Source organism: Macaca thibetana, chromosome 11 (genome assembly GCF_024542745.1).
Source record: "Macaca thibetana thibetana isolate TM-01 chromosome 11, ASM2454274v1, whole genome shotgun sequence".
In the NCBI taxonomy this organism is placed as follows: Eukaryota; Metazoa; Chordata; class Mammalia; order Primates; family Cercopithecidae; genus Macaca; species Macaca thibetana.
Genome location: NC_065588.1, coordinates 16,806,527 through 16,831,000, shown reverse-complemented (window position 1 = coordinate 16,831,000; position 24,474 = coordinate 16,806,527). Strand labels below are relative to the sequence as shown.

At 36.3% G+C, this 24,474-nt stretch overlaps 1 protein-coding gene across 6 annotated transcripts in view; it reads left to right on the top strand.

The window, feature by feature from the left end:
- Positions 1-24,474, top strand: part of LMO3 (LIM domain only 3) — a 62,561-nt gene that overhangs the window by 3,932 nt on the left and 34,155 nt on the right. For 3 of the 6 annotated variants that reach the window (XM_050749505.1, XM_050749503.1, XM_050749506.1), the window contains exons 2-3: positions 557-623; positions 5,847-6,060. In XM_050749505.1, coding sequence (XP_050605462.1) covers positions 5,855-6,060 — 206 coding nt within the window. In that variant the 5' untranslated portion in view covers positions 557-623; positions 5,847-5,854. Of the gene's footprint in view, positions 1-556; positions 624-1,310; positions 1,827-5,846; positions 6,061-24,474 lie in introns of those variants that run through there. The other 3 variants (XM_050749507.1, XM_050749501.1, XM_050749502.1) reach the window with 2 other exon arrangements.

Sequence of the window (24,474 nt, the reverse complement as noted above, 5' to 3'; positions counted from 1 at the left end):
TGGGAAATTAGCAACAAAGCCCGATCTGTCTCGTGGCTGCTTTGCACTTTCCGAGGGCGGCTGTACTTGACTGAGCTGCAGAACAGGCACACGAGAGCGAGCGAGGGAGCCAGCGAGAGAGGGAGGGAGAGAAGGAAAGAAGAGGGGAGGGGTGGGGGCGAGAGGTAAATAGTCTTAAATCGGAAGGGAGCTGCTTCTCTGTGGTCTTGACAAGCGCTGCCTGGGCTCCGCCGGCTCAGTAATAACTGAGTGACCTTTTCTTTGGCTGTATTATGTCTGGCTGGGAAGGGATTGCATTTTGCAGCTGAGAGCCGGAGCTTCCTTCAGCTCGGCTCCTCGCACGCTGCTGGGGTAAGTTGTCTTGAACCAGGACGGAGAGAGACAGCCTCGGACTGCAGTTGCCTAAAAGGAGGACACCTGTGGCTCAGATGCGGTTAACACCATTACTTGGCGGATCCTTGAGGACCTCATTATTTTAAACTTAAAAAAAATAGACATTCCCTCCCCCGTCTTTTTTTTTTTTTTCAAACAATGCTTCTTTTTGACCTTTCCCAAGGAGAAGCACTACAAAGCAGCCACTGTGCTTACTGAACGGCCTCCCCCTGTATCGCTTAATTGAGAAGGTAAGTGCAGCAACTGTGTACACACGCGTCGGCTTATTTGTGGTGTGTGTGTCTGCGGGTGCGCGCGTGCGTGTGCGGATGTGGGTATTTTTTTCTTCCCCAGCCTCTGCTAATGAGGCATAAACTGGAGCTGCAACCCAGCTCCGCACTGCAACTTTCACTCGGGCTGCAGCTCTACTGAGACGGTTTTGTTTAAATCATGTGAGGCTTCATTATTTTTATGATGAGACATGAAATAGATGCAGGCGGAAGATGTTGATGGAAGGAGGGAGAGCGGCTGCGGCGCGGAACGTCTCAAGTACTGACTCGAGTGGATAATAGTCAAAGTTCACCATGAACTGCAGTATTTCCACACCCCTGACTCCCGGGGAGAGAGGGGCAGGGAGAGTTTGGAATTAGGAAGTGTTTGCTCCCAGCCCATAGGAAAAGAATTCAGTCCTGGGTGGGTTTCCGGACCCCTCCCCCTTACTTGCTGGAATTCATGACCCCCCACTTCATAAAGAGTTGAAATTACAATCTTTTGGTCCTTGTTGACACTTCTGCCTGTCTCCACGCAGCCATAATAACAAAATGTTGTTCCTTTGCCATGGAAAAGTGGCTGTGTGTGGGGATGGGGGCGGCGGGGGGGGCGGGGGCAGGTAGGGACCGAAGTGGCCAGAACAGGGAAGGTCCCTGGACCAAGGTGCCTATGTCCTAATAGGTTGAGATTCAAACTGATGCAGCACATTTTTTACGGGGACTACCCAGATTGCTGTTATGAAATACAAGTCAGATTTATGATCTTTTTCATATTGAACATGATATGCTATGCTAACGCTGCATGTGACAGTTTAATCAAATCCATTTGTTACCAGGAAGCTAAAAGGGGCCGCTGGGATTTTAGGATTACGGGCAGAGTTAGGGAAGCATGTGGCTTTGTCATTCGCCATCATTTTGCACACTGCGAGGGGCTCCGTGTGTGCGCCCTGTCTTGTCTGGCCGTCCTCATCCCTTCCCCCACCCCCTGCCGCCAATCCGACCCGCTCCCAAAGTGGCTTCACAATAGTCGGTCCTCGGCGGTGTAGGCTGCGCACCAGGTCCACACTTAAGCGAAATCAAGGAGACCCCCTTCTACTTCTACCTTTGGGCTTGGTGCTCAATGCGAAGCTGCTGCAACTCAGGCACGCCTAAGTCAACTCATGCAGAAAAAGGAGAAAAGTTTTGGTAAGGTTACAATCTATCATAGATGCACTTTGCCGGCGCTCTGCACTCTTGGCTGCTCAAAAGCCTTTCTGCTCTTCCGCTGCTTTTGTGTCTTTCTGAAAGAACCGAAATATTATTGTTGTAACTGCTTTGAAAGACTGCTGCTTAAACCAATTAATCTTGCTAGATGCAACAAATACTGCTACATTCTTTGCAAACCATCCCTGTGTGGCTGCAAAGACACAACCACAAAAGGCTGGAGCGTAAACTCCGCAAGGGATTCTTTGTTAGAGTGTATGTATGTTTCTTATTTTTTTTTTTTTTTTATTTTGCATGTGAGCTGCATCAAAATTGAACTCAGTCTTGCAAATCTCTTGTTGGCCTTTGCCAAGCACTAGCACTTTGCTGCCATGGTAACTGTAATTAAACTGATAAGAGTGGAAAAATGTCAGTATCTCTGAGCCTTGCAGCTGCATTGGAGAAAAAGGGAATCAAATTGGTTCCCAGCTCCATTGCTCAAAAAGGGGAGAGGGGGGTGAAGGGTAGGGAGGGGGGCTGGGAGTTGAAGGGGCAGAACAGAGTTAAGCAGCTCCAGTGCCTGAGATCTGGGGACATCTATTTGCATTGTTGTCCCTTAGGGGTCTGCAGCCTGTAGGGATGCTCTGGGCCAGTGAACAGAGAGAAACAAGCTTTTAGGCCCAATCCAGTTTTCCAACCTGTGTTGGGGGCTGGGAAGAGGATGAAGATGGGCAGGAGGAAAATCTTTTGTCTGTTGCCTCTTGGCAATCGAATGGCCATGTTGGCCAAATTCTTTTAATCTGTGTCAATGCTCCCAGCTGCAGAACCTGCATTCCCATTTTAGCATCTTTCTGAAGCACCTCATCTCTTCCAATCCCCTTTATGTATTCCCTCTTCCTCTTTCCTCTCCCAAATTGTTCTCTGTGAATTTCCCGACAGGGACAAAAATGTTTTCTATTCACTCTGTGTAGTTAGTCCAAAAATGTAAGACTGTGTCTAAGGGCTGCAAATCTTTCATTATTATTATTATTATTTTTTAAACCCCTGTGTGTTGTGGAGTTGTGGTTACTTTGTTGTGTTAACTACTGAAGCTGAGACTGTGCGGATGAATGGCACAGAACAAGGGAACATAATGGAGGCAATCAACCGTTAGGCCGCCTCACAATGCAATCCAGGCAATTAAAAGCTCACCAGAGTTTAAATGAAATGGTTCTACTTATTTCTGCACACCACACTGCACAGGCTATTATTTATGTCTTTTTTTTAATTATGATTTCCCTTAAACTGTCAAATAACTCAGAATGTCAGGGTCTCAGAGGCAATAAGAATTTCCCTCAGAACAATTTACATGCCAATCTAAAACTAGTTATGAGTTCTGATGTGCTATGAGCAACTTGTGAAATGTTTCTTAGCTAAGAACACATAACTGTACCCAGACATGTTCTTCTGGGAGAAGAGGGGAGGCCGCGGACTGCTTTATGCCTTTTAAGTACACGGTAACATGGTGACTACAAAATAGTTCTTTCGCTACAATTGTTAACTTGCATGGAATTCAAGGGATTCCATTTCCAAGAGAAATGCCATGATGTTCTCTAAAAGAAGGTACCAGGATGGAGTGTAAAATATCAAACTCCTTTTATGCCTAAGGCCAAACAGAATGTAAGAGTTTCAAATATTAATTGGCCTCTGAGTGCTAAATTAAAATGTCAACACAACAAAAACATTTTGTGAAGACAAGTAGGGTAGTGTTACTTGTGCCAAATGTTGGTATCCCCTGTCTTGGTTGCAAAGCATTTTGAATAAAATAACTGACCTTGTATGCTTGATGGTAGAAACACAACTATGGGAAATATAGCTTAGCTGCTACTAAGAAGGTTTTGCTGGGATTTTTTTTTTTTTTTTTGATTTTTCATCTTTGAGACTTGTGATAAATAAAAATAATAGCCTTATAAATTTAATAGAATGGCCATTAATTAGGATGGCTTAATTAGAATGGCTTCTCTTAATATTTATTATCTAGATGTTTTCAGTAACACCATCCAGAATTTCACTGAGTAAATCAAAACTTCCCCCTCCCCACAGATATATGGTTAATAGGCACTTGGGTCTGTTGTTCACTGTAATTAATGTGATTCATTCCTTGTGGAACCTTGCTAGAAGAGGATAACTAGTTCTGATCAAAGAAACTTCATTTGTTAGAAGTTCTAGAGAGTGAGATTTAGCAGAGCTATCAAGGGTTATGATTAATCTGCACTAGGCCCTTAGCTCCTTCAAAGGAAAGGAACAGAAAGCAGGCTATAGGGATACCACCTGCTCTTCTTACAAATCCAGCTGTTAGTCTGCAGCTCCGGTGACTACAGCTATGCTTATGATGCAGAAAGAAAGAACAGCTACTCTGCTTTATATCCTGCCATTCCCTACACAACTCTACCAGACAAGTTATTTTCTAATGAAAGTTCAACATCCTAACAATATTTTGTGCAACTCATGTATTGTTTGTAGTTAGGAAAGTTATTCCGCTCTGCGAATGCCTTGATGTCTCTCACCAGTGCGATTATTTTTTTAAAAAAAGGTTGTGAAGGTTGTGAGGGGGGTGAAGCCTTCATCATCAGGTATCAGAGGAACCTGGAGGAGGTTTAGCTGTTCTGGAGAAGGAAAATGCACAAAAATGCAGATTCTAGCTTGGCATTTCTTTTCCTATAATGCATGCACATTTTGGTGTTTTGTATCCTTCTAAATGCAAGTTTAAAACTTTATGCCTAGGAGAGCAAACATAATGCAGCAGAGGGGTCTCTGGACTGCAAGAAGGCCATTTGGCCAGAGACTATAGCGTAACTGTCTTTCAGCTTTGAGCAAGTATCTGAACCTCTCTTGGGCCTCTGTAACATAATTTGTAAAATGAGGGAATTTGGAGTTGATGATGTCTGCAGTACTTTATAGTGCTTAAAATGAGTTATTTGATAAATATGAGGCACTGGATAGTTGGTCCAGCTTCTTGCTAAAGCTGGGTGTTTAATACCTAGGAAATAAGAAGACACTCAAGGTGAATATCCATTCATTCAAAAGATTTCAATCAAACTGTAAAACCCATAGAATCCAGCTGGATTCCTTATTTATGATAGATTTATATCTTTAAAATATATAAATGTGCCTATGTTTAGCATTGTATACATATAATATGTATATATTTATATATGTATAATGGTATATATATTTAGATCTGGCCATCTATTGTTTTTTCTTTATAAAACAAATAATTTTGTATGTTTATGGTAATAAATGGTATAATCATATATTTTAGGGTTACATAAAGCCATATAGTATATAGTTAAGTAATCTGCCGTTAATATAGGTGCTGACTGATGCTTGTGAGTATAAATATTATATTTGAACACAATGAATACTTTGAAATGTCAAGGACATAGAAGGAAGTATTTGGAAGCAAGCAAGCAATACAAGATTGGTGAGCTTTTCGGGTAGTTGTTCTGTGTACTTAACTATAAACACCTCTACTGCTGAATAAGGTTTGTGTAAGCCCATACCAGGTGCACTCTCCTTCCACCATCAAGCACATATTCAGTGAAATTTTTAAACAGTTAAGCAAAACTCATTTTTTTACTTCTATGGACTGTGCATAGATTAATTTGTTAAATAACTTTCTTTCAGATCGTCATTTACTCACATTTTCTTTCTAAAGGAACTGCTCTATGGGGAGAATGAAGATACTATAAAATTATTTAATGTTCTTGAACTTCATATTTATAATGTCAATTTACTACGATAACATGAATTTATTATTACCACTTGGCATGCATAACTTTATGAATGATTTAATAAGCACTTGATAAAGTTTGAGACTTTTTGCTTCCAAAATTTAGTTTGATTTCAGTATAGCCCTAAACAAGAAAAGCTAGCACTCCTAGAATAAGGAAATATTAAATATTTAACTTGTTTGAGGTCTTCTGACATCTTTTTATTCGTCTAGTAGTCTCAGCTCTCTTTTTTGCTTTTGTCTTCCTTCAGGTATACAAATGCTCTCAGTCCAGCCAGACACCAAGCCGAAAGGTTGTGCTGGCTGCAACCGAAAGATCAAGGACCGGTATCTTCTAAAGGCACTGGACAAATACTGGCATGAAGACTGCCTGAAGTGTGCCTGCTGTGACTGTCGCTTGGGAGAGGTGGGCTCCACCCTGTACACTAAAGCTAATCTTATCCTTTGTCGCAGAGACTATCTGAGGTAGGAATTATCCTTGCACACCAGTGGTGACTGGATGCCTTTTAAAGTACTTTTGTAAGTGTATTTTTTGTTTGCTTGTTTCATTTCCTTACTGCCGGCTTATATTCCTAAAAGAAGTTGACCTGTCAGCCTTCAAAGCGTTGCCCTGTGTGTGTTACTCAAATTAATGCTTATGGAACAGCCAACAAACCACAATATTTAAAGTATTTCAATTTGGCTTGCCTGCACACTCAGGCAATTGGTTATGGCACTGCCTATATTGAAACTGCCAGTTAATGTCAAGGATGTATTTGGTAGAAATCAGCATTCAGGTTGATTTATTTATTTTTGCCTTTTTTTTTTTTTTTTTTTGGAGCTTAAGGAGGAATGGTGCTGGGCATAGCACAAAGATATTAATCAGCCATTTGGCAAAATATCTGAACTCTTTATTTTTAAAAAGTTCAACTTGAAAAAAAAATGGACTGTGTAAGAGTTTAATTGATGCCTCTTAGTTGGACCTGAATTTATTCTTCTAAAGTTACTCAACTCTCTTTTCTGTTTCAGGCTTGTCAGAGGAAGTCAGGTGCACATCCTTGACTAATATTTATTAATGCATTTATTGTAGAGTTTTGAAAACTTTCTCCAAGTGTAGATACATCTTCCCCCCGCCCCACCCCATGACATTCTAAACGGTAATCTCAAAAATACAACTAAGCAATCGAAGTGCCTCAGACTTGCCAGTAGTTTTATGGATAATAACAAAGTAAAGACCTCCATCATTATGGGAAAATGACAGCCACTCTCCAACCTGTAAACATCTGAACGCTTTCAGGACAAGGCAGGTGTTCTTGGTTATGAAGCTATGAAGCCGACTAAAGTTTTTGTTTTCTAGCATTAAGTACTCAACACAGAACTTCTGCTGAGGAAAAATTATTTTGCTTTTCAGACAACTTTGCGACTTACTTCAGCTGAAAATTACTTATATTAATAAAGTAGGATCTATCAAATTAGAGAAATGATATATGGCATCATTGGGGTTTTCATATTTAATACAATTAATCATTTTTCTGGTTTGACGTTAAGTGATTTATTTGGAATTTTTCCCTTATGACAAAATGTATCAATCAACGGTAACTCCTTTAGTACCTTGGTCTTTTGGTAGGTGTTTTCTAGGCAATCTGGTCCTTCTTAGTATATAATTCAGCTATTTTCAGTCAGATCCAATCTTTAGATATAAAAATATATCATTTGATTAATGATAGTTACAAGAGGGTGAAAGCAGTACTGTTTATCAGATTCTACTCTTTCTCGCTCTTAGGACGGCCTCGTCTGACAGCCTCCTGACTAATTATGACCACTTGTTACTACTTCTCTGTGTTCCAAGTGCGTAAAACACATGCAAGGTGCCAACAATGAGAAGTCACTCTCTCCAGCCAGGATTTCCCTCATTGTGTTGGCACAACTAATCAAAATTAATGTATAATGTTCATTCTTTTAGAACTCTCCAGTCTTTGAACTCTTCTCTTTGAAATAAAAATTTCTCTTCTGCTCGTTGTGAATTAGAGCCTCATTTCCACATAAAGCATTTGTATTTGCTTTTAGTGATTTAATACTGCTTTTTAGTTTGCTTCATCGGTACTAACCAATAGTCATAGCTTTTTGATTCCTTTTGACTTTTACATTTGTTTGTAATTTCAGTATCTCAAGTGGATTTATGTTACCATTTCAAATAAGGAATTTATATAGCCCAGGCAATGTTAAGCTTTTTTAATAAACCAAAGGACAAAAATTAAGTAAACTGGAAAGAATGTCCACTGAAATATCTGGGATTTTTGAAAACCAAAAATAAAAATTTGCCAAGGAAATACCTATATTGTAAGTATAACATGCTTTGTAGCTGTCAGCATAGTATTGAGCAGAGACAGTAATCTTAGACTTGTTTTGTTTTATTTTTCCTTGTGGTAGTAAAAATGTATGATTTTAAACTGGTATTTAATAGTCTCAAGTGTTTTGCTAAAATGCATTTATCAAAAATAGTTTTCATATCAGAAGTTTTTATATCTCTATAAGAGTGTATGTGGCTTTTTGTAGAATAACTTTTAGTTACCCTCTGATAGGCTCAAACTTTTAATGCTAGTTAACTTATTAAACGTATATAATATTATTTCCAATATCAACTCTGGTCCTGATTGCCAATATATTCATTTCTCAGAGTACAATTTCCTCTTAAATTGGTCATTACCACATTAATGGCCAGTTGTTATGTTAACAGCCTAAGGGTTGTTAACATTTCAAACTAAGTTGTTAACAGCAATCTTATCCCTTATTTAAACTGAAGGTTTGTTGTATATAATGTGACTTATTTGGCAACTTCATCAACACTTAAAATTGCAGAAGTGAAATGGAGAATTGGTGTGTGTAAAACACTGTGTTACGTGTTATAGATTATGCCGCAGATGTGGTATTTAGTTTTATGTGGAAAGCATGTGTCTCAGTGAAATTGTGTAGATGTTCAACAGCATATGTCTCTGACTGGTAAATTAAAATAGTCTGATTCTGTATGTTAAATCAACAAATACAGTCAAGCAGATTTTATTTACAAATTAATTTCTTTGATTATGTATAAATAGTTGTCCAAAAATGTTTATTAAATGCTTACTGTATGAGAGGCATGATTTCAGGCAATGGGTGAAATTAGCTAAAGGAAAAAGGGAGGTACACCTAAAATTTTTCCTATCTAATTATTTATTTAATTACATAGAATCTGTAATATAATCAGTGAACAAGTAATAGTCTGTGGTTAGTTTCCTGAGCTTTAAAAGTAATTTTTCTCATTTTCCTCCAAATTCAGCATACTTTAAGTTCTATTTTAAAAGTTGTTTTATTTTTGGCCCTTGGATATTATGTAATTTCTCTGAGGCACGAAACTGAACATAAATAGCTTACGTATTTATATTTCATGTCTAAATTATTAAGAACATAAGTAAGAATAAGTAAAGTAATAAAATAGTAATTTGCCTGTCCACATAAATTGTTGGTTACAAGTATTGTCCTGGGCCAGATAATTTTTCACATACAGTGAAAAGTAAAATATTTTTGCCAATTACATCTAGCTTCTTAAAACACTTCTCCCTCCATAAACAGAAAGAAACATTTCTAATTATGAGCAGTGAGTCTTAAAGATTTGTGTTTTATTTGTGTTACTTGGAGTAGTGATAATGATGATGTGACTTGTAAGTTCTTTGAATGATGATTTGAGATATTAAATAATATGAAAATATAATCATTTAGACTGTAAGATATTTTCTTAAAGGTTATAGAAACTATTATTATGGAAAATTTGATGTCTTTCCATTTATTTCTCCTTTATGGCACTAGTAGCTATATTTAAGAGAAAAATAAAGAAAAATCTTCCACGGTTTGTACACTAAGTATCAAATCTTAACAGTGGAATTTTTTTCACTTTCCAGAACTGGACTGGCATATCATTCATTTAGCTGTGGAACATAAAATGTACATATCTGATGAGGCAGAATTTGCCCATTTGTGGGATTGCTTTCCTCCTTTGGAAACTCATTAGCTAAAGAAAGAGAAGGACTGACTTTTTAAAACTTCCTCTAACATGTTTCTGACTGAAATTATGAAGTCTACCCAGTCAATATTTATATGCCAGGCAGAACAAGAAATGTATCTGTTAAAAATCTATCCAATGCATTTATAATTATTTTTATTTTTTAAAGATTAACTTATGACAAATTAGATATGGAAGTGTCTTTGTACTTTAAGTTGGAGCTTAAAATTGATACTGTCTAAAGTAGATTAAAAATGACTGTGTAAAAATAGCAAAGTTTTAGTGATGATGTTTAAGGACTCTTATCACTGCGATCTATCAGCCTTATTTCAGTTTGAAAAATAGGAATAAAGTAGCCAGCCAAAACATAATCAGCATTTTAGAATTAGGAATTCTACATGCTTTTATTTAATGTTTTGCAGCAAGCATTAAATAGAACTAGGAGAAATACCAAAATACTTTCTTTTTCAACTTGAAGGCAATAAAGGATGTCAGAGTGTAACCAGAATTCAACTTCTGGGCAATTTTTTGTTGTTCTTTCTTTGAACCTGCAACTTTTTGTGACATGCTTTAAGCATTAAGTTGATGTAGGCTGTATGTGTCTTGTATCTCTATGAATGATATCTTGCCAGAGTTTATTCAAAGCTGTTTGCTGTGGTATGTGCCATGGAAGCTGCTTATAGCTTTTCCTATATAAGAAGCTGTAAAATGTCTTATATAAAATTTAATGCAATTTGCTATTTTTATATGTGAGGATGATTTGTTTAAAATGAAACTACTGGGAAAGAGTGATGCTTCATGCTTCACCATAGTTGCTAATTAACTAAAATGATTTGAAGCTTGCTATGCTGACTACAAATTTTATATGCTTTAATATAATAATATAATAACTCTAAAAGAGAAAATAAAAATAAAATGCCACATAGAGTGTAAATCTAGCTGTAACTTTATCTCACACTGATCAAACCTAGTGCTTCTAAATTTTTATGTAAGGTCAACTTTAAATTGGTACATAATTATAAGTGTGAAGGTAAATAGGAATATGTTGTTAATATTGTTTTATCTGGCAATTTATAACACAGATGCTTTTTTAATGTTGGAAACAATATTCATTCTTTTTCCTTTCATTGTCATCTTTTTAATATTAATCATTTGGAAGTATTTTTGCAGGAAAGCAATGTATTCTTATTTGAAAAATCACTTTTTACTGTTCTAAATTCTGAAAGCATAAGCTTTTATATCAAATGGAATTCTACAAATAAGTTTTACTTCTGTAAGCTTCATTTGAGCTTTTAAACACTATATTATTGTTATAATTTTTATCATATTTAAATGTCTAAGTTAATTTTAGTATTATGAAATATTTTCACATATGAGCATATTGAACTCCATATCTGTTAAAAAAATACTGTTATATTGCTTATAAATTATCTTATTTGCAGCTTTATAAAAAGTTACAATTTTAAGTTCATTTTTCCCTTTATTGTAGAAAAGCATTATAGAATTCTGTTTTAAACATTTTAGTGTTTATACCACTCCTGAACCAATACAAATCAGGAGTGATAATTTTTTTTTATAATACTTCAGAACAGTGCCCCTCACTCTGGAAAATATTAGGTTGATCCACACTAGACTTCCTGAGCAACAACTGCTCCCAAACGACTTCTATTAAAAATATTTACTGCACACACAGAATTTCTTCTCATTGGTAAATTCATCTACAGTATCTTTCTATCCTTAATTCTATAATGCATTCATTTTCAGTAAATGAGTATTTACTAATATAATTATTTTGGTTATGTGGCTTTTTGTTTTAGTTTGTTTTGTAGACTTGAGCTATTTTCACTGGAAATTTCACCACCCCCCAGAGTATTAAAAATATTTTATAATGTTTCTATATCTTTACAGGTTTTTATCTTTTAATAAGTATGAAATATTTCAGTCAGGATAGTTTTTACACATAAGATGGATAAGTTAGACATACCTGACTTAGCAGAAAAATATTCTGTTTCTACAAGTATATTTAGGATTAAATGCATCTGGAAAAACCTACATTTGAGAATTGCTAAAATTGCTTATTTTGCACTATATAAATACATAGAATTCTGGGAAATAATTTCTATTTTTGGTTACTCTTAGACTATATCAAAGTAAGCCAGCACTTCATTTGTAAACTCACCATTAACTTCCATTAAGTGACTAATAATAAATTTTAATGGTGTGTTTTGACTGCATAAACATAATTTGTTAAGGAATCTCATTTTTAAAATATGCTGAAAGTGGTAATTTTGTAAATGGTTTTGATGAATATATAAATTGTAGAAATGTATTATGTAGTTCCGTTTTCTGCCTCACATAAAAATGAAATAGCCTAAAAAAAAAATTGCACCAACCTAAATGACCATTGCATGTCCCTTCATTACACTGTGAGGCATTGAAGTCTTATTTTGGTGTTTGGTTTGAAAACATTTTTCCAATTCATATTAGAATGTCTTCTATTATTCAAAGTCATGTACTGCATCCTCATCCCATCTTCTGAAAAAAATAGCCAATGTTTCTCACTTTATCAATAAAAAATACAATATACGAAGTGTAAATGCTGGACAAGATCTGGAAAACAAAGGGAATAAAAATAAAAAGAGCAACACTTTGTTCCATTTGCTAGGTATTTTTATAAAACTGCATTTGTATTCGCCATGTCTCTATAAATGGCCTTTTTCTTTCTCTTTTATTTTTTGTTTAATTGGCTTATAAAAATTGGTTTATGTATATGATTACTTCTGCTGATACATGGCACTTCCTCTTGTTAAGCATTTGAAGAGGTATGGATCTATATATATGTATACATGCTGCACATACAGAGATTGGAATCTAAGTAACCTTAGCATGGCCATTACCTTTTGTCATCATTGACTTTAGCCAACAAATCACCATAGCTTGGTAAGCTTTAAAACTTGTAAAATTCAAACACTTGACACCAGCTAATTCATTAGTATTGCAAACTATAGCACTCATTTATTCTTATAGGATATTAATCAGTCTAAGATGTAAGATAACTTTTGTAAAACTACAGAATGCCTAAATTTATTTCCTTGTGATTTTAATGATCTAATTCTGTTTTTCTTAGCTCTGATGGAGTTTGATACTGCCTGTTCTAGTATTGTTTTTACTATCATAATATACTTGTTTTGATGATTAACCATGTATTTCCCTTTTCAAGGTGCTTACAAGAAGCTTATTTGGAAGTAGAAGTTTATACTGTGAAGCAAGAAATGTGGCACTTAGATTTTCATTTCTAACTTTAAAACAATTTCCCCCCTTTATTATCAGTATTAATGGATAACTTTTCTCTAAAGGAATTAGGACCTAAGCATATCCTCTTATTATAGTAATCAAACATGTTTCCTATCTTCACAAACTACATCAGCCAACTGTGCATTTGCTTGTGCCATTTTTTGCTTCTGCGCTGTATTATGAAATCTTCTTGATAAACCATTTTCTTCTCCACAGTATTTTTGTAGTTATGTAATGATTCTCTTTTCGCCGAATTCCTTTGCGCTATCATGTTAGTGTTTTCTGATGCAAAAATCTCTAGTTGTGGGCTTTACAAGTTTAAAATGAAATCACACTTGAGATGAATAATCATCTTGGAATAGTCAGATCCCTGATTTGAAGTTGGAAAATTAACATTGAGCTGCATGTATTAAGTTAGACTCTAATCAGCATGTGTTGTTATGATTCAATTTAATATTAAAAACTCTCCAACTGGGCTACTGGGAAAATAAAAGACTCTTAGGAATGGAAAGAGTATTTGCAGAAGAGCACACCAAAGCAATAATTTAAGTAAAATTGTTATTACTAATGCAGTGAGGCATCGTCCACATTAAACCCATCCTATTAATAAAAAGAGAAAATCAATTTTAGTAAACATAAATATCAGATATGACAAGGACTAGTAAGCAGGCATGGAACTTCATAAAATGCGCTAATCCTAATGTTTACCAGTAATCCAGATACCACAGAGAAAAAATTAATTCCTGTCTCATTTATGCTGTGGGATCCCAACAAGCAACAAGAGAGAAAAGCTAATTTAAGCTGTCATTACTTTACTCCTAGTTTCTAAAACTTTCAGAACAATGTCATGTTTTTATTTTAGCAGTTCTAACAGAGATGCGTATTTACCTGTTTTTGAAATTATTTTATTCTTTTTGTTTTTAAAAGATTCTGAAATCTCTTTAGTAATTATTTTTAATTTTTTTTAAATTTTCCATCTCTAGGATAATGTTTTTTGACATACTGCTCACATTTCACCAAAAACTAGAAGAATCAAGACTGTTACATTTTAAAATACCTTACAACATGGAGCATACCACTTATTTTTTGTTTATCAACTGCTCAATAAAAATATATTCTTACCAATATCTATGTATAAAGATGGTAACATGAGTGATTTAGTACCTGTTCCTTTACCTGGGTGGATAGGAGTAAGGAAAGTGAATGGAAAAAGCAGTCATAACTTCATGCAAGTATTCGTTTCAGTGAGCAGGTTATTTGCATTTTACAGGTGAGATGCTCACCTATACTGTGAATATAATTTTAGAGTCCATAGATATTGCATGTGAATATCCACTGAGGAACGTTTGTACTTTGGGAGATACAAAGAAATTATAAGTAATTGCATTGCCTTCAAATTTATAAACCAGTATTTTCTGTGACCATTTATTAGGAAAAATATCAGAAATGTTCTGAGCTAGAAGAATCTCTTCTTTCACAGTACACCCTTGCTGAGAGGCAGCACTGGGGTTTATGTGTGTGATTGCTTGCTTTGCTATCTCTTTAACAGTTTTACAATGAAACCTTTAGTCACTTGACAAATATTTGAGTGCCAATACTTCATTCTTATAAATAATGAATGTGAAATACTATATTTCTAATTAATTTTTTCTAATATATAAAGTACAAAGTTATAAATATTTTCTTTTGTGAAGAATGAGCTATCCAGTCTGGGAAAATTGGAAAGAACTTAAGAGCAAGTTATTTTTCAAATTTTCTACACCCGATAAACATAGTCACTATTATTGTCAAATAACTAAGTAGAGTGTAGAAAGAGTTTCACTCCAATTAAGTCCCATGGAACCAATATAGAGAATGACAAGATTTTTTGGTATGATCAGGAAAGATTAGAAAAACTTCTGAAGAAGGGAGGTTATATCTGGACTTTGTAAAAATTATTTCGTAAGCCAGTGGTCCTCTTATAAAAGCTGAGCTTTGAGCTTTATGGGTTATCTTTTGGGTGCAGAGCAAGACAGACTTAGCTTGTAACTTTCACGCTATTTGTATTATTCCATCTCTTATCACAGATATCAGTAAGTTATCAATAATTGACACCCCTTGCAAAATGCTTATCATTCCTTGTACAATGGATATCTCTTGCAAAACACTGAATCATCCCCATTCCCATTTTTTTCATTCAAGAAATGTGATTATTCTGTATATTCTAGATACTGTCAAATGCCTTGACATACAGCACTAAATAAAACACAAAAATACCTGCTCCCCTTGCAGAATTTATATTCTACTTAGGGGAAATAGATAATCAACAAGATAAGTATAGGGCATGAAGAGATGATAAACACAATGAGGAGAAAATGAAGCAGTACAAGAGGTTTGTAGAATTTTGGTTCGTGTGGAGGAGGTGCAGACAGCCTCACTGAGATGGTGGCTTGAGTAATGACCTGATGAAAGTGAAAGAGCTAGCCATGGTCATGTATGGGAAGGACATTCTGGGTTCAGGAACATCCAGTACAAAGGCCCTGAGGTGGGAGTTTTTCTCATAACGTTTGAAGGACATCACAGATAGTGCAGCTGGGGTGTGTGAGAGCAGGAGGGGCGAGAATGAGGGGTAGCCACTGTGTAGGTCTATGGTATCACCTGTCACTGTTGCAACCAAGAATGCCCCATATACATTTCTAAATGTCCCCTAGAAAAGTGATAATACTTCGATTTGAAAACCATTATAAAGCTTATTCAGTGAGGCAGTTGTGAAATCAATTTCATTTGGGATTATAGAACTCATCTGCTGAATTGAATGAGATTATTTTTCATTTATTATTTACTGGAAGTTTTTTTGAATGTCTTTTTATTTGGGCCTATTGATGACCCTGTGTGATTAAGTGATAATTGTGAAATATGAATTTGAAAATAGGCCTCTGGATTTGGTCACCTGGAAATCTGTTGCCAATCTAAGGGGGATGATATAGTCGCATGTTTGATTTTAAAGTGATGTATCTACATTCATCTATTAATATGGCAAGTGGAATATCTATATATCATAGTATTTCAATGTGAAATACAAGGAAATGCCTATATTGATGAACTGGGACTGCCAACGCAGCATTTATGAGAGTAACATCTTGGCCAAAGATGTTATCAAACTGTCCTGATCACAATGATACTGATTTTTTTTTTAATTCTTAGGTAATACAAATTGCAAAGATGTAGATTTTTTCAAAGGCCATTAATTTTCTACTCTTGAAGTCAGCTATTCTAGGTCTGAAGGGTGATTTTCTTGTCTTTTTTTCACTTTTTAAAAGTCAAGTCAAGCCCTATTTAATTGTCTTCTAGTTATAAAACATTTAAGATAACATATTTGCTCTAGTTATGATAAATGTTTCTAAATCCAGCACTTAAAGAAGATACATTAAAGACATATTATTATTTAAAACAATTTAGTGAATTACATTCTTGATGAGACAAATGTTACATGAAAGTTTGTTTATGCTTATATTTCTCACCACTCACCTAACCCACTAACCTTAATCCTAGCTCACTAATGTTAGTTTCACTTCAAGAAGAGCTAAGCATAATCCTCAAAGCCAAAAGTTTAGTATTAATTTCTATTTATAACAGTGGGATTTGTATGTACAAAGTGTCTCTTAAAAATGTTTAAGTTTAAACTTTGGGTACCAATCAAAGTTCTCGAGCTTGTATTTATATTTATAAAATGGGCTGGGATGTCTTCGTGGGTACTTGGCTAAGAAGCTATGCAAGTGTGCTTTGAATCTTACAAGGAGGTACAGGATGAATGGGTGGGCTTTCAGAAACGGTGGCATTTATACTTCATACACAAAAAAATCCAACACATACTCTCCAGAAAGCTAGACAGAGATAGTAGCCAAAGAGCTTTACAAGGCTTAATTCCTACTGTGGTCTGCCTCTTGGGGGCTTTTTTCTGTTACAATTTCTAACAGTCCCCCTGTTCTTCCTGGCAGATGCTTTTCTTGTCCAGATTGAGTTGAGGAACCCGTATTCCTAATCACTTTGTGATCCTCGTCTTCCAAGGCAGATCAATTGGAGCTTGATCTTAAAGAAAAGTTGCTTGATCTTGACCTGATAGTTTGCTGGGTGTTTAAATAATCTGAAATAATCTTGTCAGTGATAGTTACTAAACAAACCACTCTCTTTATGATAGAGATCATGTGCTTATTTGATTAAATATGTTACATGCTTTGTCTTCTTGGTTAGCTCTTGATTTCTGCAGCAACGTAAAAAAGATATAATTTTTCTGGAGATTTTAAATTAATTATTCTTAAATTTTTCCTTCCTAATTTATATGGAGCCTTTCATCTGCACTACAACCTAATTTTTTACTGTGAAGTCATAAGTAAAAGCAAAGCCGTAAGCTGATACTGCACTCATAGTAATATGTGCAGTATATTTTAAATGTCTCACCGTGTGTTTCTCATTATTCTACTACATTAGGTATTGCCCCTCCTCCCTCAATGATCATCGGTGGCAGATAACTCATGTATTCCTATTAGGATGCATTCATCTACTGTTGTTTTAATCTTCTGTGAATATCACTTCATTAAAAAAATAAAAAGTTACATGAGTTCTTGTCACTTCCCTAATACCTTCCAAACTGGGTGAAGTTACATCTAATTCCTAGATCTTAGAGGCATGTCAGGTAGCATCATGGCGAAGTATCCAGATCTGACATCGGCCCCCTTCTGCTACACCCCAGCTTCACGTTCCTAGGCAACTTACTCAACTTCTCTGAGTCTGTTTTCTTCTCTACAAACAGGAATCCTATTCATAAAATAGTTAGGGGTGACAGTGGAACACAGTAGGGAAAGAGCGGTACACATTGGCTGATACTCCTCTGATGTCAGCTTCTGTTGTTACGAAGGGAGAATGGCACTGAGTTACGAAGATAAGGGAGAAATTAAACATGAGGAGAAGATTAAAGAAACAGATTTAGATGAGGTTTAAGAGTGATTAATAATGAAGAATATGAAAGGCTACTAGTATAATAAGATCGTTTACCAACTTTTCATGTACAAAGGAGATGGGTGGAGAAATGTCTAAATACATGCACTTTAGACTGTATGGGAAGAAATTCTCAACACTGGAGATTATTGGAATTTGGAATGGATTGTTAAATTAAGATTGTAGTGTGCTTTATATAAATTAGGATGAATTTGGATCTTTGGGAGAATTACTGAAAATTCTATTTCCTTTGTAACTGAGGTGATTTTTCTAAAATATCTTATATGCCCATGCTCTCCCTATTTTAGCTTGTAAAAGTTCTATGGCCTTGTAAAGCATTATATTTAATATTCCGTAGAGTAGAATTATATTATAAAATTTTAGGTGGTTTTAGGTTTTCTTTATAGTGTTGATTTTGCATCTTTTTCTCAGGTGGCAAGGAAATTGAATACCAACTTTTTTTACTCATATTATTTTTCACAGTGTTCTCCAAACAATTTGATTATATATATCTTTATTCTTAAAGAAATTTAAGTGCACACTTTCAATTTGTATATATTTATAAATTCTAAATACTTCATTATACATTTTAAAAATCATGAAAACAATGTTTAAAGGAAAAAGTAGAAATTGCGTGGAAATGCTAATAATTTTTTAAGCATTTCTTGGAGTATTGTACCTTAAATTTGGAAAGCACTATGTCTTAGTAGGTTTTTGTTTGTTTGTTTGTTTGTTTTTGTGACGGAATTTCGCTCTTTTTGCCCAGGCTGGAGTGCAATGGCGCGATCTCGGCTCCCTGCAACCTCCGCCTTCTGAGTTCAAGCGATTCTCCTGCCTCAGCCTCTCGAGTAGCTGGTATTACAGGCATGCGCCACCATGCCTGGCTAATTTTGTATTTTTAGTAGAGACAGGGTTTCTCCTTGTTGGTCAGGCTGGTCTTGAACTCCCGACCTCAGGTGATCCACCCGCCTCGGCCTCCCAAAGTGCTGGGATTACAGGCATGAGCCACCGTGCCAGGCCTGTCTTAGCAGCTTTTTATGTTTAATTGAAAGTTGTTTGGTAATGATACTTGTGAATAAAAGGGGGAAAATGCCAAAGCTTAGGAAAGAATTCATAAGAGAAAGACGGGGTAATTATCTGAAAGAAAGGGACTTTTTAAGCATGAATTAATATTCCTTGTTTTGTTCATTTAAAATTAAATCCAGCTTTTCTTTCAGGAGAAATGTAGCAATGCTTGTGGACTTTTTCTAATGCTATACCATAGCTACTGGCAACATTAATATGAGACAAGGTTTCTCTCGCTCTCCCTGAAACCCCCCATTCAGGACACAGTGAGATTTTAGACAGATAAATGCTAAGGAGAACCCTGTGTACCAAAGGCAGTGTTTACTGCATGTAATACATATCATTGTTTGTCTCCTGTAGTGAAAAATACTTGTGTCGTGCTGTTCAAATGCACTCCTGACAGACCAGTGCTTGCTATTATAGGGTCCATCGCTTAAAAAAATGATACACTGACAGAAATACAATTTAAGAAAATTTAACACCAAGGGTAGTCAACCATGTAGGCTACTATTAAGGGGCCAAAACTCAAGGCCAGGGGTTTATTTAAAAAAAGAGGCGCAGTTTATTTGCTAGTAGTAGGCAAAGTTAAAAGAAAAAAAAAATCGAACTCGACTTTCTTGCTCTCCAGTCTGTAGAAAATTAATGAAAGCAACAGTTCAATAAGATTTTATTGCAGAAATGTTTAAGTGAAACATTTTAAGAATGCCTTGGAATTTTTAAACAGTTACTTACCATTTAGAAAGCTGTAACACTGCAGTGCGTAACAAATTGTTAGCATTGGATCCTAGGCACACCCAGTGATTTTCTTAAAATAGGTAGTCAGAGCTGTTTAATCTGAATCACTTTGTTCATTTCATTTTTGTGTGTGTAGCTTATGAATATATTTGAGATTGACAGGTCACCAGCAATATATTGAGATTGCTGTAATTTGAGATGTAAGCCATTGTCCAAGTACCCTTGTGGGCATAGTTTGGTAGTTAAATGCTTTAGATTTGTAACAAGACCTTTTGAGAAGGAAAATAACCAAATATGAGATGTGACGAGATATGTTGGATTTTTAGAGGAGTACAGAATGTTCTAATGAATAAACTGCTACTGAATGATGATAAAGCATGTGTTTTTAAGCTATCACATGACTCTATGATTAGAGGGGAGAATTCCATGAATTTAGATGAGATGTATTGTCTAATTTTACATTTTAACAACAAATCTGTCATCCGGTAATATTTGATGCCAACTGTGTATGGCTTACATGTTCCTTCGGGAGAAAGGTTACAAAAGTAATGTAATAAATAATCTGAGCCACAGGAGCTTAGCTCGAGTACCAGAGAAATGGAAAATACCATCTTCTGCGATGCGGGGGTCAAAAGATGTATATCTTGAATTCTCTACCCTGACGGTATAGCCTTATTGTCACATCCTAGGACAGGCTTTGGGAGGCAAGTGGTCCTGCCAAGAAAGGACGTCCAAAGATGAAATGCAGTGTCTTTGCAGACATCCTCCAGAATTCAGTTGGCCTGAATCTGACAATATTTTACAACAGATTTTTTTCTGTGGATGTAGAAGATAATGCTTAGTGTGAGATTTGTCTACACGCATTGTCCAGAGCCTCCGTGATTCAGCTGTGTGTTGGAGGACACCCAGAAAGGCTTGCTGTGGAAGATTAGGATCCTCCACTCTCCTTACCGCAGCCATGCAGCGGTTCTCCATTCAAGCACGTGTTTTAGTTGTTTGTTCGTTGTTCCGTATGTGGAATTCATCGTATCATGACATCTTAGCACTCCGTGTGTTCTTGCCAGAGATTACAACTTCAAATGCTGCTTTTCCATTCTAACTTTTTAAGGAGTCATCTGAAGGAAATAGTATGTATGGCAGATTACCTGAAAATCTGGATGTTAAACTATTCCTTCTGATAGTTTTTAATTTATCCTTCCCTGTGTCTTTGATCTTGACCCCTATTGTTTTGGCCCCTCAAAAAGTTTTACAGAATTATACATCAAGGTTTTGCTGTTTTCCTGTGTTGAAGATTTTCATTAACAGCTGCAAAAACATCAGTGTCCTAAGGATGCTACTGGGGACTTTGTTTACTGTATCACACAATGTCCTCCTGCCTCACTGGTGAAATTTCGCCCAGATCTTAGAAATAAGCAAGATTTCTGAGACTATAAATGATTAAATGATGTTTTTCTTGGGCCTGTGAATCATGTACTTGTTTATATTTTCCCTCTTTTCTTTGTCTCCTGGGAAGCCCAGATCAAACTTATTTTCTAACAATTCTTTAGAAGTGTATATGTTAATTGATTCTCCAGACTTTTGTAATTTCTCACCCGTATTTTCCTTTTTATTATTATATTTGGAGCTGTTTACATCACCTGAGGATTATTTTTGGCATCATTCAAATGAAATCACTTAAATAATTGGAATGGGTGGACTTCAACGGAAAGAAAATACAGGTGGGAACATAGGGCCTGATGCATGAGAGCTGCTCAGATAGCTGAGTGAAACGGGAGATTGTGATGCGATGAGTTTTCTAATCTGCAATTAGATGTAAAATTAGGTGAATTTGAATAATATTTGGGAACAATATTTGAAACAACATTGATGCTCACTATGTAGGATGAAGATGGTAGCAAATATAACCTTTAGTATAGGTTAATATTAATCTTTGTAGCCAAGTGATTGTTTAGCATAAAGTTAATCTACTTTTTAAAAATATATACACAAATATGCAAATCCTTTTTCTTGACGCAGTAATCAATAACTTGTTTTCTACCATGATACTTGAATGTAAATAAAATAGGCTGAATTATTTATCTTGTCAAGGGCTAAGACAGGAATTACAAACTCAAATGCCTCCAGGTTCCAGGGTCTGGCAGGAAAAATAATGTTGTGAACTGGGGCTTGCATGCCCCACCCAAAGGGGGAAGACATGACTTAATTCCAGCACACTGTACGAATGTGGGCCTAATGTGGCTGATTTTTCTGGATAAACCACATTTTTTTTTCTAGATATTTCAGTAAAATCTCTTGTATATAAGACATTGGCAACTAATTCTCATGTGGTACACAGCTACTAGTATGTAACTTTTCGGTCAGAATCATAGAATTCTAGTTTCAGATAACTGATCAGGCCCTTTAATATGTACAGTTTGCTAAGGTGTTTGAAAATGTTTCCTCGCATCCTGAATTCTTGAAGAGGGGATCCCAGCCCTTCATCCAATGTACACCAGTTTTACTCCTGCTTCAGAAATCTCCTGGGAGCTTTCAGCCTAACAAGGAACCTTGGCTCTGCTTTGTGAAGCGAGAAGCTGCCCGTCCTGAGAAAAGAAATCTCTTGCTGCTTCTTGAACTTCATGGCAGCCATTACAATTTGTTTGGACTTAAGTGGGATGTTTTCTGGGACCCTCACTATGCCAGATCTAAGACATTTGAGGCCGCCCACCTCTAAACAGGCCTCTTAACCTGATAATTTTCCATTCCTGAATGCAAGGCAAATCCGCCCCCACCACTCCTCCACTCACCAATGTTAATCTAAAACTTCTCTTGTTTCCATTCCTTTCCTCATTCTCTGTATATTTCTGCTGTTACCTTCACTCAACACTTTTCCACTGGGTCCTCCAGAAACATCATGTCCTTGTCAGTAACTTTTGCTATGTCCACAATCTTTTGGCCAGATGCTTTTCCCATCCAAATACTGTTTTAACTGAATTTCATCTGTTACCTTACCTGAAACTTGCCTCTCCTTTAAGGAGGCAACTTTTCTGTCAGCTGTCAACAGGGGCAAGGTACTACATACTCATGTAAATCCCACATTCCATGAAGCCAAGAGGAGAAACTGGCAGTCTTAAATACACACAACTCTCCCCACTCACTAATAAAAAATGCATCTTCCAGCAAAACTCATACATCCAATCATACTACATTTTACCCCTTCTCACTGCTGTCATTTCCCTCTTTCCATAATTCTAGGAGATTCTAAAAGGCTTAGAGCTGACTCATTTGAAACCAAGCCCTAACTTGTTGAACCTCCTGGACCCTACTGAACATCAGCGCACCATCCCAGAATTATATACAGTGTCTTTTCCTTATGGAAAAGTATTTCATCTCAGAAATCTTAAACTCCACACTGTAGTCCTGTTTCACTTGTAATAGCACTGATCTTTGATTTCAGACATTCAGTTCTCCTGTCATGTTTTTTCTCCTAATTTGGTCAAATCTTTGAGGCTTCTATCTTTCCTGCCCAGTATAAGCCCAACTGTCGATCAGGCAAGTTCCCTTCACTTCCATCGTCTGTGTCTCCTCTCATGCCTGTGCTAGCTCAGTTTTCACCTCTGCTCCAGTCTAACAAATTGCCATGGGTATGCCACCCTTTTTTAATCCATTCCTACAGTGTGGCTAAGCATTCCTAGAAACAAGCATATAACATACAGATTGATACTCCCTGATGTTTTATATCAGGTTTGATATAAATCAGCCTCTTACATTTTATCTACTTTTCCATTTATCTTTAATTTCTCTTACCCCATCTATGTGAACGAGGTCTTCCTATTCCTTCTGAGGCCAATTTTATGTCCTTGGCTCCATTCCCTCCAGTATTCTGTGTGTGTTCGTTTTATGAGGTATCTTGTTTGTCTTCAGTCTTTAGTATCTTCTTTTCTGCTCTTACTTGACTGTCAACATATGGCTGTACTCAAGATTTTTCTCTTCTGAAAAAAATATTCTTTATCCCTCAAATTTATGTTAGTGTTATCAATTCCTCTATTGTCTAATTTTTTTGAAAAAAAAAAAAAAAAGAAGAGTCTGTCGTTGTCATCCATACTCCCTCAACCTCCTTTGCGCTCCTTACCCACTTGTGATCTGGCTTCTGTCTCTCACCGCTCTGCTGATACTGCTGTTACTGACATCCAACTGCTAAACCAATGGGCATTTTATCAGGGATCATCTTACAGTCTCTCTTCTCTTTTAATAGTGTTGATCATTTCTTCTCTTTAAAAGCTCTCTACTGTCTTGGATGCTGTGACCCTACATAGTTTAGTTTTTTTGTTTTTGTTTTTTTGGCTTTTTTTTTTTTTTTTTTGAGATGGAGTCTCACTCTGTTACCCAGGCTGGAGTACAGTGGTGTAATCTCAGCTCACTGTAACCTCTGCCTCCCAGCTTCAAGAGATTTTCCTGCTTCAGCCTCCCGAGTAGCTGGGATTACAGGTGCACGCCACCACTCCTGGCTAATTTTTTAATTTTAGTAGAGATGGGGTTTCGCCACGTTGGCCAGGCTGGTCTCAAACTCCTGACCTCAGGTGATCCACTCACCTCGGCCTCCCAAAGTACTGGGATTACAGGCATGGGCCACCGTGCCCGGCCTAGTTCTGATTCTTTTCTGGGCGTCTCATCCCCATCAGATACTTAAAAAAGTGAAGGACCGTACCTAGGAACAGTGATCTTGTTGTAGTATACTTATTTCTCCTAGGAGATGTTATTTGTCCTCATGGTTTCAATCCGTCCTCATATTGTGATGACTCAGTCTCTACCCACAG